This window comes from Manacus candei, unplaced genomic scaffold (genome assembly GCF_025592945.1).
Source record: "Manacus candei isolate 608988 ecotype Guabito, Panama unplaced genomic scaffold, ASM2559294v1 h1tg000050l, whole genome shotgun sequence".
In the NCBI taxonomy this organism is placed as follows: Eukaryota; Metazoa; Chordata; class Aves; order Passeriformes; family Pipridae; genus Manacus; species Manacus candei.
Window position 1 is genome coordinate 12,231,726 of NW_026138098.1, and position 15,130 is coordinate 12,246,855.

The 15,130-nt window shown below is 41.1% G+C and overlaps 1 protein-coding gene across 1 annotated transcript in view; it reads right to left on the reverse strand.

Annotated features, from left to right (window-relative positions):
* The window catches only part of SORCS3 (sortilin related VPS10 domain containing receptor 3), a 285,430-nt gene that overhangs the window by 181,071 nt on the left and 89,229 nt on the right, over positions 1 to 15,130 (reverse strand). Inside the window, exon 2 of the mRNA XM_051800035.1 lies at positions 14,029 to 14,096. Within this exon, the coding sequence (XP_051655995.1) occupies positions 14,029 to 14,096 (68 nt within the window). The remainder of the gene's footprint in view (positions 1 to 14,028; positions 14,097 to 15,130) is intronic.

The following is a 15,130-nucleotide window of genomic DNA, read 5'->3' on the forward strand; positions in this document are numbered from 1 at the left end:
GCTCTGCCCTGACACCCAGCCCAGGCAGCAGCTCTTATGAGCTTCTCCTGAGGCACAGATTTCCACAGGACTGCCCCAGGGTTTGCTCTGGGGAATTTCTCAGGCCTTCTCATATATGAGGATATGTTTCCCTTCATTACTTTTACTTTTACAAGACCTGATCCAAGGTCTGGAAAAGTGCCTGGAAACACTTTGACTTCTTTAGATTCACAGAATAGTTTGGGTTGGAAGTGACTTTTAAAGGTCACCTAGTCAAACTCCCTCTGAATTTGGATCCTACATTAGTGACCTATGTCTAAATTAGGTTCCACTACCTATTTCCTCTGTCCAGATTAAATAACCATTGTACAATCCATAGCCATGCTCAGATTTTTCACATTTCTTCTACCAAGCTTCTGTTACCCTTCCAAGAAGCATTTGCAGCTCAGATAAATTTAATAGCAAGCAGGGAAATTTTATGAGTCTGGGCTGTTTTTTCTTGCGCTCACTTTCTACTACTTCTGGAATCAGATATATAAGCAACTAGGTTTTAGACAAATCTCTTTGCATTGGGCTAATTTTTGCAAAAGCTGGAGCCAGAGTTGACCTTCTGCCATGTTTTCTTCCTGTCCCTACTCCCAAGACCTTTTGCAGACTTTTGCCAAGAGCAAAGACAAAAGTTCAGACATACAGAAAGAAATCAATATTGTTCTGACTTCAATCTGCCCTGAAGTGTATTCTCAGGTTTCTGTTGCACAGATACAAAGCAGTTTTGAGGAAATAAACAGTTTATGAGATTCTAAACAGATTTTTTTCTGGATCCTCTACCCACAATGAAAAGTTGCAGAGAATAAGCACCAGGAGAGACAAAAAAGTTAAAAATGCATTCCATAATAATCACAACAGTGCATTTTCCCTTATCCTAAAGAGATAGAGGCTCCGGGCCAAATTCCAAAGGGGACTCAAGTACAACTCATGTTGAATTATGGAAGGGGAATCATGTACAACACTTTCACCTACACAAGTTTCTTAACTTTCACAGTATCCTGAACTCCCCTTACATCCCACCATATTGTCAACAGCTTTCCCATTTTATCTAGGTGTATACAATTCCTTGTGGATTTGCATGCATTTCAGACCATATCTTAAACAGTCAAAACACAGAATTATAGAAGAGAAGCAACAAAGAGCAGAGACCAGCACATCAGCACTGATCACCTCCACTCCACACATTCATTTTCCATACAGAGACCTGGAAAATCTACTTCACACACTGGGCTATAGCCACCATCCCTGCTTGCGTGGGCCATGCATAACTGCACACCTTCCTGACCAGGAACAAACAACAGATGGTTTTAGAAGAGATGCATGTGCTGCCCACAGTCAAGCTGGGGAGAACCAAACACCAGCTAGAAATCCATGGCCATTGTGTGCAGCAGCCAGGCCTGCTCCCTCTGTGCTTTGAGCTACCACAAACAGCAAAGGCTCCACAGCTCTGAGAGTCTGAGAGAGCACAAAGCAATTAAAACATTCTGATTCACGAGATTAAGGTCACTTTATGCAATACTTCTGAAGGGAAATCCTTCAGAATTTAAAATCTTTTGGTGCCTCCCCATCTTGTTTACAACTTCCTTACCTTGAGAACTATCAATCACATGAAGAAAAATAAATGCAAGGAAAATAATACCTTATGCTCCAGCTGTTCTTTGAAAAGCTTCTAAGTCATCACGTTAACTGAAATTCATTGAAGTCATTAAATCCATTTTTCCCCCAAGCAAGCTCTCTCTCTGGACACCTCTACTGTTTGAAATGGCAAAGAGAGACAGTGATAGGACCTATTTATGCTTGTTTGAAGGTGAGTCTGCGTTATCTGATTTTAATTCCAATCCATCCATCACAATCAGGTACACAACACTGGTCCCTCAAACCACACATTCCCAGCAGCCTGACCACTGTGGTAGTGTCAAATTCCCTCTCTCCACTCACAAAGGCACCTTATGCTAAACTTTAAAGCACCACTTTCCAAGATCAATGATAATTGACTGATTAAGTATGCCTAATGCTGCCAGAATGTGAGCTGATTGTATAATGGTGCTAATTAGTAACTGCCAGCGCTCATTCCAATTATTAACCTTTAGGAATGTCATTTTTGAAGATAAGAGTTTGCAACACAGCTTACTGCAGCATTTGTAATGGTTTCTGTCACACAGGATGAGAGAGAACACAGTGACCAATGAAGCTGAAATAAACCATAAGAAAGGAGCGCTAGAAAAAAAGGATTCTACCTTTGCTTTCTGCAAGTGATAGAGACTGTAACAGTAAAAAGGTGGAACATCAGTACTAAAGGATTCAAGAATGCAGTTTTCCACAAGACATATCTCCTCAACAATGCCACTGCCAAACATGCCTCAGAAGCTTCCCAGCAGTGCAGGTACCAAACCAACTGCCTGATTTGCCAGATGGGCTTGTTTGCAGAGGGCCATGTCCAGTGATGCTTTGGAACCAGACAGACACAAGAAGAACAAGTTTGCTTCAAAGCACCACCTGTCTGCACAGCCACAACTCTGAGTCTTCTGATATCTTATGCAACAGAAGATATTTCATGATGAACCACATCATGTACCTTGCTTGGATCAGACATAGCCAATCAACTAAGTTAAACCACAGCCTACTTAAGTTCACCCTCATCTGTCTGCAAGCAAACCACATGCACCGTCGCTATTTAAAAGGAACACTTCCAAAAACAAAATATGGGCCTCTTATAAATCTCCTGCCACTGTAACAGGGCCACGTTCTGTTACATAGCCAGACTTGTGCCCATCACTGTTAAAATGCCACAGGACAACAAACTCATACATACTTTTCAGGTGGTGTGACTAACACCCCTCAGCCCCTAAAATTAGGTAGCACTGATACAGATGACTCTCCAAGTCCTCAGAGAGGCAAATGGTCCACCACAATCTCACCCACCATATACTCTCTGAGAGAAAAAAAAACAAACCCAAAGCTCTTCTTGCTTTGTTTCCCATGCCTTATACAAAATAGAAGACACTTGTGGATACAAAGCTAAATGTTCTGTGTTAGCTCTGTATTCCTCATAGACATCCTTTTTACCTTTATTGGTTACAGATAATAGAACCAATGGGATTTTAATCTTCCATGGGACATTTACTCTCTGCTCTGCTAGAGGCACACTGAATGATGTACCATGGTCCACTGCTTATTCTGTAGCTTAACTACTCCATGGCAATATAACATTATATCTGAAATCTTACATTTTAACAGATGATCTTACTGCCTGATTTTCCTCAGCCACACTTACATCTGCAAGTAGCCCAAAGAAAGGACAAGGCCTCCTACATACTGGCTTTACAGAGACCTGTGTCTGGGGCACCTCACGGATGGATCACACTCTGCTGAAGTCCTCCAGGGAACTCATGATTGATGCTGTATGTTGTGTGATCCTCCTGTTCCCACACCAAGACCTGTGTGGGTCTGTGGTGTGTGACACTCCCTGTATGTGTGTGGGCTACTCTTCATCAAGCTATTTCCGACTTCTGCTCTGAACCTGTTTCTTGTTCTGCCCCCTCCAGGACCAATAATCAGCAACCAGGTTTCCTTCTTAAATCACTTCAATTTCTAACATTTCAGAGGAAGAGAAGCAAGAGGACCGAGGCTAAATGCATTTCTCTTTCCACAGGGCTGATTACTCCTTGTGAGCCTCAGACCCCCAAAAGGCTGGAACCCAGGTCCCAAGGATGGGTTGCCCTTTCTTTCTGCATACGTCTACCTGGGTGGCTTTGGAACTTCCAGGACTTGTACAGAGGAGTGCCTTGCACTCCTGGCAGTAGTTACAGATAGCTGGAGACTGTTGCATTTTAAATGCATCAGAATTTGCCCAAGTTCATAGTGTGTCTCTCAACCCTGGGCAAAACCACTACCAGACTTTGGGGTAAGGCTTGGCAGTAATATCTGTATTAACAGCCCGAATATCTCGGACTGTTACCCCTCTCCTATTATCATCTTCCTCACAGATCCCCTGAGCTAGACTACAAGATCTATAAAATAATATGTAACAGTTCTGTTACAGATGCCATATGATATTCTTAGATTTATAGTGGGGTAATATACCTGAATTATTCCAATTCACCATCACATTTGCATCCCTGACTAGATCTGCAGGACACTGAATGCCCAGCTCCTGCGTATAGCCTGCTGCTAGATTCAGGCTTCTGGACAGCAAGCTTCAGGGATAACTGGATATAAGGAACTACTAATATTTATGGAGTAAATTTTCTAAAGTAACTTCCCCTAAAGACCCAGAAACAAGCCCTAAAAATCTGGTTACAGAAAGGCCTCACTTACCCTTTACAGTTTTTATTCAGAGACAGAAATCCTACACGTAAAAATGCCCTACCTTCCCATGATCTAGTAGTTTACAGGAGCTTTCATTTTCACTTGGTCAGGCATATACTGTAAAAGAACTGGCTGACAGATTTTACAGATGAAGCACATGTGGTAAGTAAATAAATCAAAGGCTGCCTTCCAGGCTGGGGGAATGTAGCCCTTTGTAAATATTATTTGGAGAAATGACCACTTGATACAGGCCCTTATTAACTACATAAGAAGCCTAATGAATACACTACAGAGATAATGAGAGAGACAGATCAGACTAAAAGAAAGATAGAAGGATTTCTTGGATGTTTTTTAACAACACTTCTCCATCCTTGAGATTATTTATAGACATTATAAAATGGCAGGGCGTATGGGGGAAAAAAAAACAAAATACCAAACCAAAAACAAAACCACCACAACATAATAAAACATCAGTATAAAAAGACACATTCCATGTTAAAGTACTAAATTCTACAAGCCACTGTACAAAGCATCAAAGATTTATGATTTGGTTTGAAGCCAAATTGGAAAGAACAGAAAAGTCAAAGGAGGAGGGAGATGGGAAGAGAAAGGAAAAGAACAGCTCAGTAAAAGAGAAAAAAATCATGTAAACTGATGCAAAACCTAGTTTTAGTGTGGACAGGAATATTGCATCCTGCAGCAAGCATGAGGTGGCACCAAAAGAGAAACTGTTCAGTGCAAGAACCTGGTGGTTCCTTACACAGACCTGACTGCCTGGAGAGTACGTGGCAGTACTATCTGTCTCTGCCTAACTGATCAGAGGCCAGGGAACATTCTGAGCCAGAGATGTAATACAGTCCTTGACAGATATTGGTTCTGACTCTAGGAACTCATCTGAACTCCACATGAACCCATATGAACTTTACCTGTTCACACAGGTGAAATACTCACGCAATGAGATCCACAGATTAAGTACATATTGTCCTAAGAACCAAAGTCTTCTATTTGCTCTGAACCTTTGTCCAATGCTCCTTTATTCCTCATGGAATCACAGAATTGTTGAGGTTGGAAGGAAACTCTGAAGCTCATCTGATCCAGCCTCAGCCTTTCCTCGTAGCAGAGATGCTCCACCCCCTTTCTTTAGCGAAGGCCCTCTCCACACCATGTATTTTCGTAAGATTTTTACCTCACTCTGTTCTGGGCATCTCTTTTCAGGTTTTCCCAATCCTACTAGATCAGATCTAGTATGGAAGTTCTTATGCAATTTATTAAGGAAGTTTTATTTTGCAATTATCTATTTGCATATTTATAAGTTAATGTAATGTGTGGTTTTCATTAATATTGGCACATATCCACATTGAACGCATCCGCTGCTGATCTGTGCCAACCAAACTCCTCTGCACAGCAAAGAGTGATCAGAAAAAGACATTAGTAAGGCCAAACCAAATTCATCTCTACATGTGGCTTCCTGCAAAAAGTTTTGCAGTCGGCATCCAAATCTAATTAGAATGTAAGATGAGATAATGAAAGGAACAGCTTTCTAGTGAGAGCAATGGAATTGCTGCTCCAAATGATAACAAAGAGATGAAATAGCCAATTCCTGTTAACAGGTGCAGCTCTGCTGATGCAGCAAAAGTCACAACACACCACAGGATCTGCAGCAGGTTCTTGGCTACAAACTCCCTCCTGAGCGCTGCTTTGCTACTCTCTAAACAAGCAAGTGTAGCACTACAAAGACACTTTACCTGCTAACCCTGACAAGACAATTTCATAGGGTCAGTAAGGCTTCAAAAGCACATGATCTCTGACCTTCTCTACCAAATTTCCAGGACTAAATGACCAGTAAATGACCAGAGCTCAAAATTCATTTTTGAGAAGAAAAGATGTCTTCCCTTCTTAAGGAGCTCACAGTCAAAGAAATTCATCAACAAGGACAGAAAAACTATATTAAATATAGCACAAATAAGCTGAGAAAACAGGGGCAAGCACATTCTTGCAGCTCCCTAGAACACTTTATTTTTTTCCTAAACAAATTGCATTAATTCACACTGAGATCCTCACGATTATATCAATACCAGAAATATTGTTTGGCATTAAATTCCCTATTTTATCATCTAGTTTTCTGGAATGGAATGACTAGAGATCTGGACAGGTTTAAGCTTCCATTGATGCAGTTGAGTACCTGAAAGGACTGGCTCAAAAATTAAATTATGTCAAAGATTTTTTTTATTGGTTTGGTTTGGTTTTGTTTATTGTGGGTTTTTTAAAACTACAGTTTCAAAGACTAGTTTTAGTCCAATAAAATAACTTTACTTAAAAAATGTGATAGCATTCAAGGCAGACACCAGTTGAGCAACTGAGAGAGAGTCCATCTGTAACATAGAAGACTCAAATCCCGTGGTTGAATCAGGTGGCCAAAATAGTCACATCAAAAATTTGTATTTTGTAATTGCCTGCTTCTCTGCCACAGAATATTCTAGGGAAAGTATATGGAAGAGACAAAAGAAAGCATGATTTCTTCCCATGGTCTCTCACACAGTTCTCTTGACTTAGAGACCTCCAAGTCCCAAAACCACTAAAATGCTGTGGCATATCATGTCTCCAGCATAACTCCAGCTATTCCATTAGAATGCCTAAAGTATGAATAGCTCAATGCTGACAAACAGGTAACAAAAAATAGAAGATGTTTCTGCAACTCTGATCCAAAGGCGGTAGACCTGCCTCTTCCTCCAATGTTACATCAAAAAATAAAGAATGTAAGCCATCGGCTACTGCCACACTATCACGTATTCCAGCCACCAGCAGAAATATCCTCCATTAATTCACTGAATCTGCTTCTGAAATCCATTTACGCTTTTATTATTTCTGCCTCACAACATCCTGTAGCAATGAGTTACACAATTTAATTACTTGAGGAATAAAAAAGCACTTCTCTTTATACTTATTCAGAGCAAGGGCTTGAACTTGGATCTTCACACATAAGATTAGAACCAGTCTCTCCCTGGAGAGATTCTCAGTCTCTCCTGTTGGAGCTCTTTTGCAGAGTATAAATAATTCAAGAGTTATGAGGGAGGGAGGAAAATAAGGATGGCTGGACATATTACCTGAACCATGGAAAATTAAAACAAAACACAGCATATTTTTTCTCTCTCTACGTTTTGTATGGAATTCCACCTTTGTTCCAAAAACATTCCCTCAAGAAGTTAGGAGTTTGATAAATTGCCTTTTCTTCTTGCTTCCCTGTCTCCAGCCAGAAAATAAGATATATATAAAAATTGCCATTATTTTTATTAAAATAAAATTAAATATAAATAGAAGCATCCCAATAACCCAGTTATCTATGTGATCAAAGCATACATACAATCACAGGACCTTTCTAGACCTATTCAATGAGCACATTCCTCTCACAAACATATTTGCAGCATCCACTGTCAGCGACCAGTACAGTCCTCCCACAGCCACATGTTTGAAGGTCAAAAACTTCAGCAAAGCAGCTCCACTTTCAAGCTGCAAAAGATGTGTGAACGGAGCACAGGGAGGGGATGTGTAGCACATGTTGAACAGTGAGTTACATGCACACATAAATGTGAACCTCTGTGCCACCACCACACAGCACCCTCACCAAATCGAGATTCTGGGGCAGAATGTAGCCAAAGCCAAGACCTACCTCTGTCTTCAGATATCAATAAAGCACTCTGAATATGTTTATATTTTTTGAATTAACAGGCTAGCTAAAACACTATTACAGTCTGAAGCTCTGTTTTTATTCATTCTCTCCAATTCAGCAGGAATTCCACCAAGGAATAAGGATGAGTAGATGGAGGGGGAAGCACATTAATAAATCATAAGTGTCATTAAAATTTGTAAACTAATATCTTCTGGGAAGTTTGGCAATTAGTCTCAGAGCTTTCTTGGCAAACAAAAAATTAATAAATCCAAAAAGCCCCCTGTGTAATGACATCCCCGCCCCCCCCGAAAGGTCATTGATGAAGCAATTAAGAGACACAACAAATGGACCAGCCAGAAGGCTGGTTCACTAAAGACAAATGAGCTGCATGAAACAAGATGAATAAGACATCTTAATAAGCAAAGGTGGAACATCAATCCACACACCATCCCAAGACACATACAAAGGCGTTTAGACTCGCATTTGCTCAGCTATGCTTTTCACATGATTTTGCATCGTGCCCCTTGGTCTCCACCATCTCTGAGGAAACATTAATGTGATTACTCATTAAAGCAAAGAACCATCAGAAAGCAAAACTGTGAACATTACTATTCCCTTGTTGGAAAATCCTGTGGGACAAAACAGGACTAGGGAAGCATCATGAAGAAAACAAATGAAACTTCTCTCCAGAAGTTAGTCTTACAGCAAAACAAAGAATTAAATAATGAAGTCTTATTTTTATTACCGAGTTTACCTAACTCTAAAACATAGCCCTAAATTTAAGATAAGCCTAATATTTTTCATTGTTGGTTCCCAAAACAGACATTTAAAACAATTTTAACTCACGTAATCCCTTTGTTGCAATGACAGCATCTCCTTCTAGTTTGAACTGCAAAGAATGTATGCTTTGGACACTACCTGGGACTGTCTGGGACATTTGAGAAGGGCTAAGCCTATGGTTCATTCTATTCAGCTCCTTGAATATTGTTTTTTTTTAAATTACCATGTATCCTCACGTTCAGGCACACACAGCCCAAGCAAATCTGAAGAACCCCTTCTATACATTTCCTGATGTCTACAATGAAAGATTTGTTTAGATCACATTATAAAACAAATGCCCTCAATCCTCATTTGGCAGCAGATAGCTCAGGCATGGGCCAACATGCACCTACTGTGCATCTCCCAAAGAGTTCAAGTGTGGCTCCCATGCCAAGATGACTTCTATGGCATCTATGACTGAGAGCCAGGCTGTGCTGAGACAGGGTACACTGGATCACCCACTTTGGGGAAATAACTAATAATCAAGAGTACTGGAGATTAAAAATTGCATTATTCTAGGATGTTGTTGAATGTGTACCCTAATTGCTACTCAGGATGCTGAGAGTCTTGAGCAACAATTCTCATCTCACACTGTGGTCATCTGCTGCAGTTCCCCATTCCCTTAGTTCTTCAGCAAACTGCACCTAACAGCTCTCAGCCACAAAGGTTTTCACAGGTGGTTCCCATACCCTGAAAAAGCTAACCATCCTCAAGCTGGGCTATTTATACTTTAACAAACAGCAACAGTGGAGATGCAAAACTTTTGGGTACCCTGGTTTTCAAATCCAAAAGAGGTCAGGGACATGCTTGCACACACACCTGGCTCCTTCCCTCCATGCCCTGATGGCTGACTGCAGATACAAGAAACTCTTCTCCTCCTCAGCACAGGATTTCTGTACCTTGCAATATTATTAAAAAGTGCCAAATAAGTTGCAATAATGTGAAGCATGACTACTTTGAAAATCAGCTCCATTAATTTTATGCCTGCATACAATCATCCAGAAAATAGCATGTATCTAAGATGCACGTTGTCAGCATAAAAGTGGAAAATTATAAATGTAATCAAATTTGACAATACTGCAGGGATATGTCGGCTGCTTATGGTGTCTCTCTAGAGACTGCATCTCAATATAGCAAACTCCAGAAAAACTACAATACCTCAGTGGTGACTGAGCAGTCACTTGCCATAAGCAAGAGGTTGTGGCACAAACCAGAAGTTGCCATTCTTAGCAGCACAGTCTAAACAATGTATTGCCACTGGGAAAGAAACACTCTTAAGAAAGCTCTGGCTTTGCCATGACCTATTTCAGGTTTAGCTTGTTTCACGGAGAATTATATGGAAATTTGAGTCAGGCTTATTCAATCTCCTGATCCCTGACTTCTTACCGGTCTTAGAGGCTGCTACATTTGGAGCAAGCAGACTAAGCCCCAGTTCCTCAAGGGAAAACCTGGCACTTCACACCGCATTCACCTTTTCACACCTATGGAGCAGCCCTATCTGAAGCCAGTTCCAGGTGCCACACACCAACCTAGAGCACAGGAATCAGTATAAGCTGTGAAATTTGCAAAAGCAACAAATGCTAGAGGCACACTGAAACATGCTGAGGGTCTCTGGAGATCGTGGGAGGCTTAAGAGGCAAGGCCATAGGAGGAAAAAGCTTAAAGCCCTTTGGTAATTCAGAGGTGAATGAAAGAGCAATGCACAACATAAAGCAGCTTGCAAGCAAGCTGAGGAGTTTTACTCCTCTCTGCTCCAATGCAGCTGCTGTATTTTGCAGCTGTCTCTATTAAAAAGCTGAAAAGGTGTTTTTTTCCTAACTCAACATAGAGACTAAGACAATAGCCTAACCTCTTTAGGCATAGCAGCCACAAGCTGCCACAAAAAAAAGCTTAGGGATTTTTGACTCCTGACATGGAAACATAATTTCTTGGTTAATAAACAAGAAAACAAGAAGGAATATATGTAAAAATTCCTTCATCACCATTTTAGCCTCTTAAACAGAAGGAGTCAGTCACAGTTTTTGAGTATGGGTTAATGCGTGGGCCGGCATTATGTACCATCAGATAATTTAGCTGGGACCATGACCAGAGGAGGGGAACTCCAGGAGACCCATCAGAGCTGGGTAAAATGGTAGCAGGGACTCAGAGCTGACACATGCAAGTGCTTGCACTTTGGAAGAAAATCTGAACTGCTCCCCACTGCCCAATTAGCTGATGTGTTGCAGTCACGGTTATCATATTGATCATAAACACCACCCTGCTAACTTGTGCTTCTCCTGTCTGCTGGGTCGCCTAGTTGTCTCCTTGTCTTCATCTGAGATTGAAAGCTCCCTTGAGAGGGAAGCTGTCTTTTTAGCTACTGCAATCCAAATAAATAAAATAAATGAATACATTCTTGGATACTAAAAAAGGATACAGTTGGATACAATTATTTTAGCAGAAAGAAATTGCTCAACCCACAGTGGCTGAAACAGCTGAAAACATTTTAAATATTACAATAGCAACTTTAAATACTTGTCAGAATGTCATGTTCACAAAATCCCATCTCAGCAGTGTACAGCTAAAACAGAAGACAGGATGAGAAATAAGGGAGGAAGCATTCTTCCTTTGCTTGTAAAATCTGTGAAATCCATAAGGCCTGCAGAATAAGAAAAGGAGCTCAATACATTCCTCCTGATTATTCCCTCTCACAACACAAGAAGAAAACAACTGGACAGCACTAAGTTTAACTAATGGACTTGCTGCCTGCAATACAACTTCCAGAACACCCCATATAACCTTTCTGAACACAACATACACCTGAACCCAAATACCAAGATGGTATTTGGAGATTGCATTGCACTCTGCTCTATCTTAGCATCCTCTGAAGCACTGTCATGTGATTAATTGCTCTCTGCCACAAAAGCCACTCCTCACTTGTGGAAGCAACTGTATTTGCCAAGTGTTCAGAATAGATGTCATATAGCACCACGGCTCAGATGGGCAGGGCTCCTGGTTAACAGAAGGGATCAGTCATATTTCCAGAAATCAGGAAGAAAAAAAGCAAAAAATCCTCTCTTGGAAATGTCCAGATCTCCTTCTGATAATTACCTGAAGTTACATTCAGTTTGTGACCCATCAGATCTGGGGTCTCAGAGAGAGCTTTGAGTCTACAAAAAGTAACAGGAAAGCAAACCTATTGGCAGGAGGCTTACATTCACTCTGCAAAGACAAATCCTCCTTTTGAAAATTTCACGGTCTCAAAAATTAAAGGAAAATATTGAAAAGCAGCAATTTAAGTAATGCAAAGATTCAGGGGCCTCGATGTGCAAATAGAACAGAAAATCCTGAGAAAAGGAGTATTTCTCTGGCTTATTTCTTCCACTTAGTATCTATTTGCATTTCCACTATGTCCTTTCCAAAAAAACCCACAGCTGCTCCCTAAGATTTCACACTCCCCTGTGAAGTACAACATGACTTAATCCTGAATTTTCCAAGGGGCAAACTAAGGTTTAGAGTCCAGGAACTCTACCTACTAGCTCTTACCCTGACCTTTCCTCCCAGACCTTGGAAAAGAATCTGGGAGGTTCTGACTTCCCAACATCTCTGACTCTCCAAGCCCCACAGTGGCCTCTATTTCACTGCAGAAAAGATTCAGAAGTGTTCCAGAACACACTGAAACACTCTCACAAAGCAGTGTGTTTCCCCAGCTGACCAAGCGCTGGATGTTTCCCATTGTACTGATGATGAATTACACTTCCATCACCTGGGAAAACTCCAAAACGATGCTGCTATTACCTTTCTGCAAAGCCCAGGTGATGCTACAAGCTCAGTATTAGGACTTGATTTGCCTTTTTGTTACATTATTTATGCAGAGCAGATTGGTTGGCAATTACGTTTAAAGTACAATCACAGTGCCATTTGTACTCGCTAGGTAAAGAGGCAAAAGTTTTTAAAGCTTTAATACGTTGAAAAGTACCAGGGTAAGTGGAAATGACTGTTCTCTCTTATTAGCTGCATGGTTATTTATACTTTTGCAGATTACCGTGGTACAGCGCAATTAGGCTTTTTAAGTACTGTTCAAAATGAGAAGTTTCAAGAGCTCTACTGAGCAATTAACCCTTAAATACATTTACAAGAACAAATCTGCTCCAAACAGGGGCTTTTAAATTAGCTGGGAAGAAAGAAGTACAAGACACCATCTGCTAAAAAGCTTCTGTGCAGCCACACCTGAGCAGTGGCTACAATGCATTGACAGTTCCACCAACTACACTTTGAGCAGGTTTCACAACAGCTCTAATACACCAGCTAAATGTGAAACAAGGCACTTGGTCTCATCAGTCCCTAGCTATTTTTGTTTGTTTGTTTGGGGTTTGTTTTTGTTTGTTTGTGGGGGGTTTTTTGTCTTGTGGGTAAAAATCACCTGGTAACAATTCTGTTCAAGGCATACCCTTTTCACACCACAGGCAGGATGAAACAATTTGGTGATTTCAAATGTCAAGGAACTGACCTATTTATAGGGGTGAGTTTGGGGGCTGAGGGGATTTTAGTTTCTTCTTTATTTAAATGCAGACACATACTTACAAACACACACTCTGTCCAGCAGCATGCTTCCCCAGGTTAGGACAGTCCATTGCTCACACGAGGGGAACATGGGAGGTACAAGACATCATCCAAGTACCTCCACAGCAGACAGCAGAAAAGTCACCAGCATCTAACTGTGATATCTCTAGTCCTTTAGCAGCTACTGTGCTTATAGCCCAAGGCAATGCAGATTCACTACCAAATGACCATCTCAGGTCACAGGGCTGAGGAACAGCTAAGATTATCTCATGCACTGTGCTGTGCACCTCCTCAGACACTGTTCTAGCAAGCATGTACCATCTGTAGAGCTTGTTCTCATTGTCAGTCTCACAGCGGAGACTCTCAGGAATGAAGAGATTTGTGTAAGGACATTCAGTAGTGAGAATGAAACCAAGTTGTTCTATGTGCCAGGGAAATGCCATTACATCATGAAACCCTCTTGTTCTTCATTAAAGAAATGTGTTCTTAACCATATATCTCTCTTCTAAAAAGTAACTGCAGTTATCTCAGATTCTATCCCAACTCCTCCTCCGATGAACTCAGATACACCCTCCATGCCCACCCCTCCACCTAGCCCCCAGTTTTACAAGAGACACAGTGCAACCCTTCCATGCCAGTTACTATGATTCCTACGATCCACATACCTCCACAGTGAACTCTCCGTAACACTCCCCAGGTTGAAGTCGTAGAGCTTTGTCAGAATGAGAATCACCTACAGAGGGGAATGGGAGGGAGGGGGAGAAAGGGAAAAGAGAAAAAAAAGTTTTCCTTTAGATTTTGTAAAAGTACACAAGGCATCTGAAATCACCCAAAGGAGAGCTTAGCATTTATCCGTTAAAGTTTTGGTATTATAGGATAAAGTCAAGTTTAAAAAATAAAAAGGAAAATCATTAGTTTAATGCATCATGTAACCACTAGCATTTATTTTAATCTCAAAATGTTTTGCATTTGAAATAAAACATGCCAATAGGAATTACTCAGAATTTGTGAGCTGATCTCTCTGCAACTACAGTTATTCAAAGTCAGGGATGGAATCAGATGTGCCCTTGTGAATTCAACAGTCCAATCCAAAAGTAGAGTCAACCTGTCTTGTCTCTCAAAATGCTACCACTAATTCTCTTCCTGCTCCCACAGCAGTGGGACCAACCACCCCTTTCACTTGGGTTTCCCAGCTGAGAAGCTGCTGGGTGAGGAGTTTAAAGCTTTGCAGAAAAATGCTAAAGGATTAATCAATATCCCAGCTGCTGCAGCAGTCAGGTACTGTCAGCATAATACCAGGAAAAAAACTGTTCAAATTGTGAGGGACCTTGGCACATGACTATGCTGTCAGCACCCAACTTAATGGCTTTAGAATAGATGTTCCAAGCATTCCTCTCTCTACTGGATTCATTTTCATCATCCCCAACTACATTTTTTCCCTTTATTTCCCCACACAGAGACCTTTAGGAGGAGGATAAAAGTCCAGCTGCTTCCAGCAGGGTGTGAAAAGAAACCTGCCAGGCAGTTTTGAGTCAGCATATGCAAGTCCATGTCAGCCTAAACCATGGGGAAATAAGGCTAATATTCATTTTATTGCAACTTAAACCCTGCACACACCTTCCCATAAAAAGGGGGAAGAGACAACTGCAAGCTGCAGCAACCAAGTGTGGGAAGCAGGGCAGCCTTCTCCCAGCTAACACCTGATGGGAGTGACATTTTTAGGATGTTCCCTATATTCCCACGGCACTCCAACAGGACTCCTCTCAA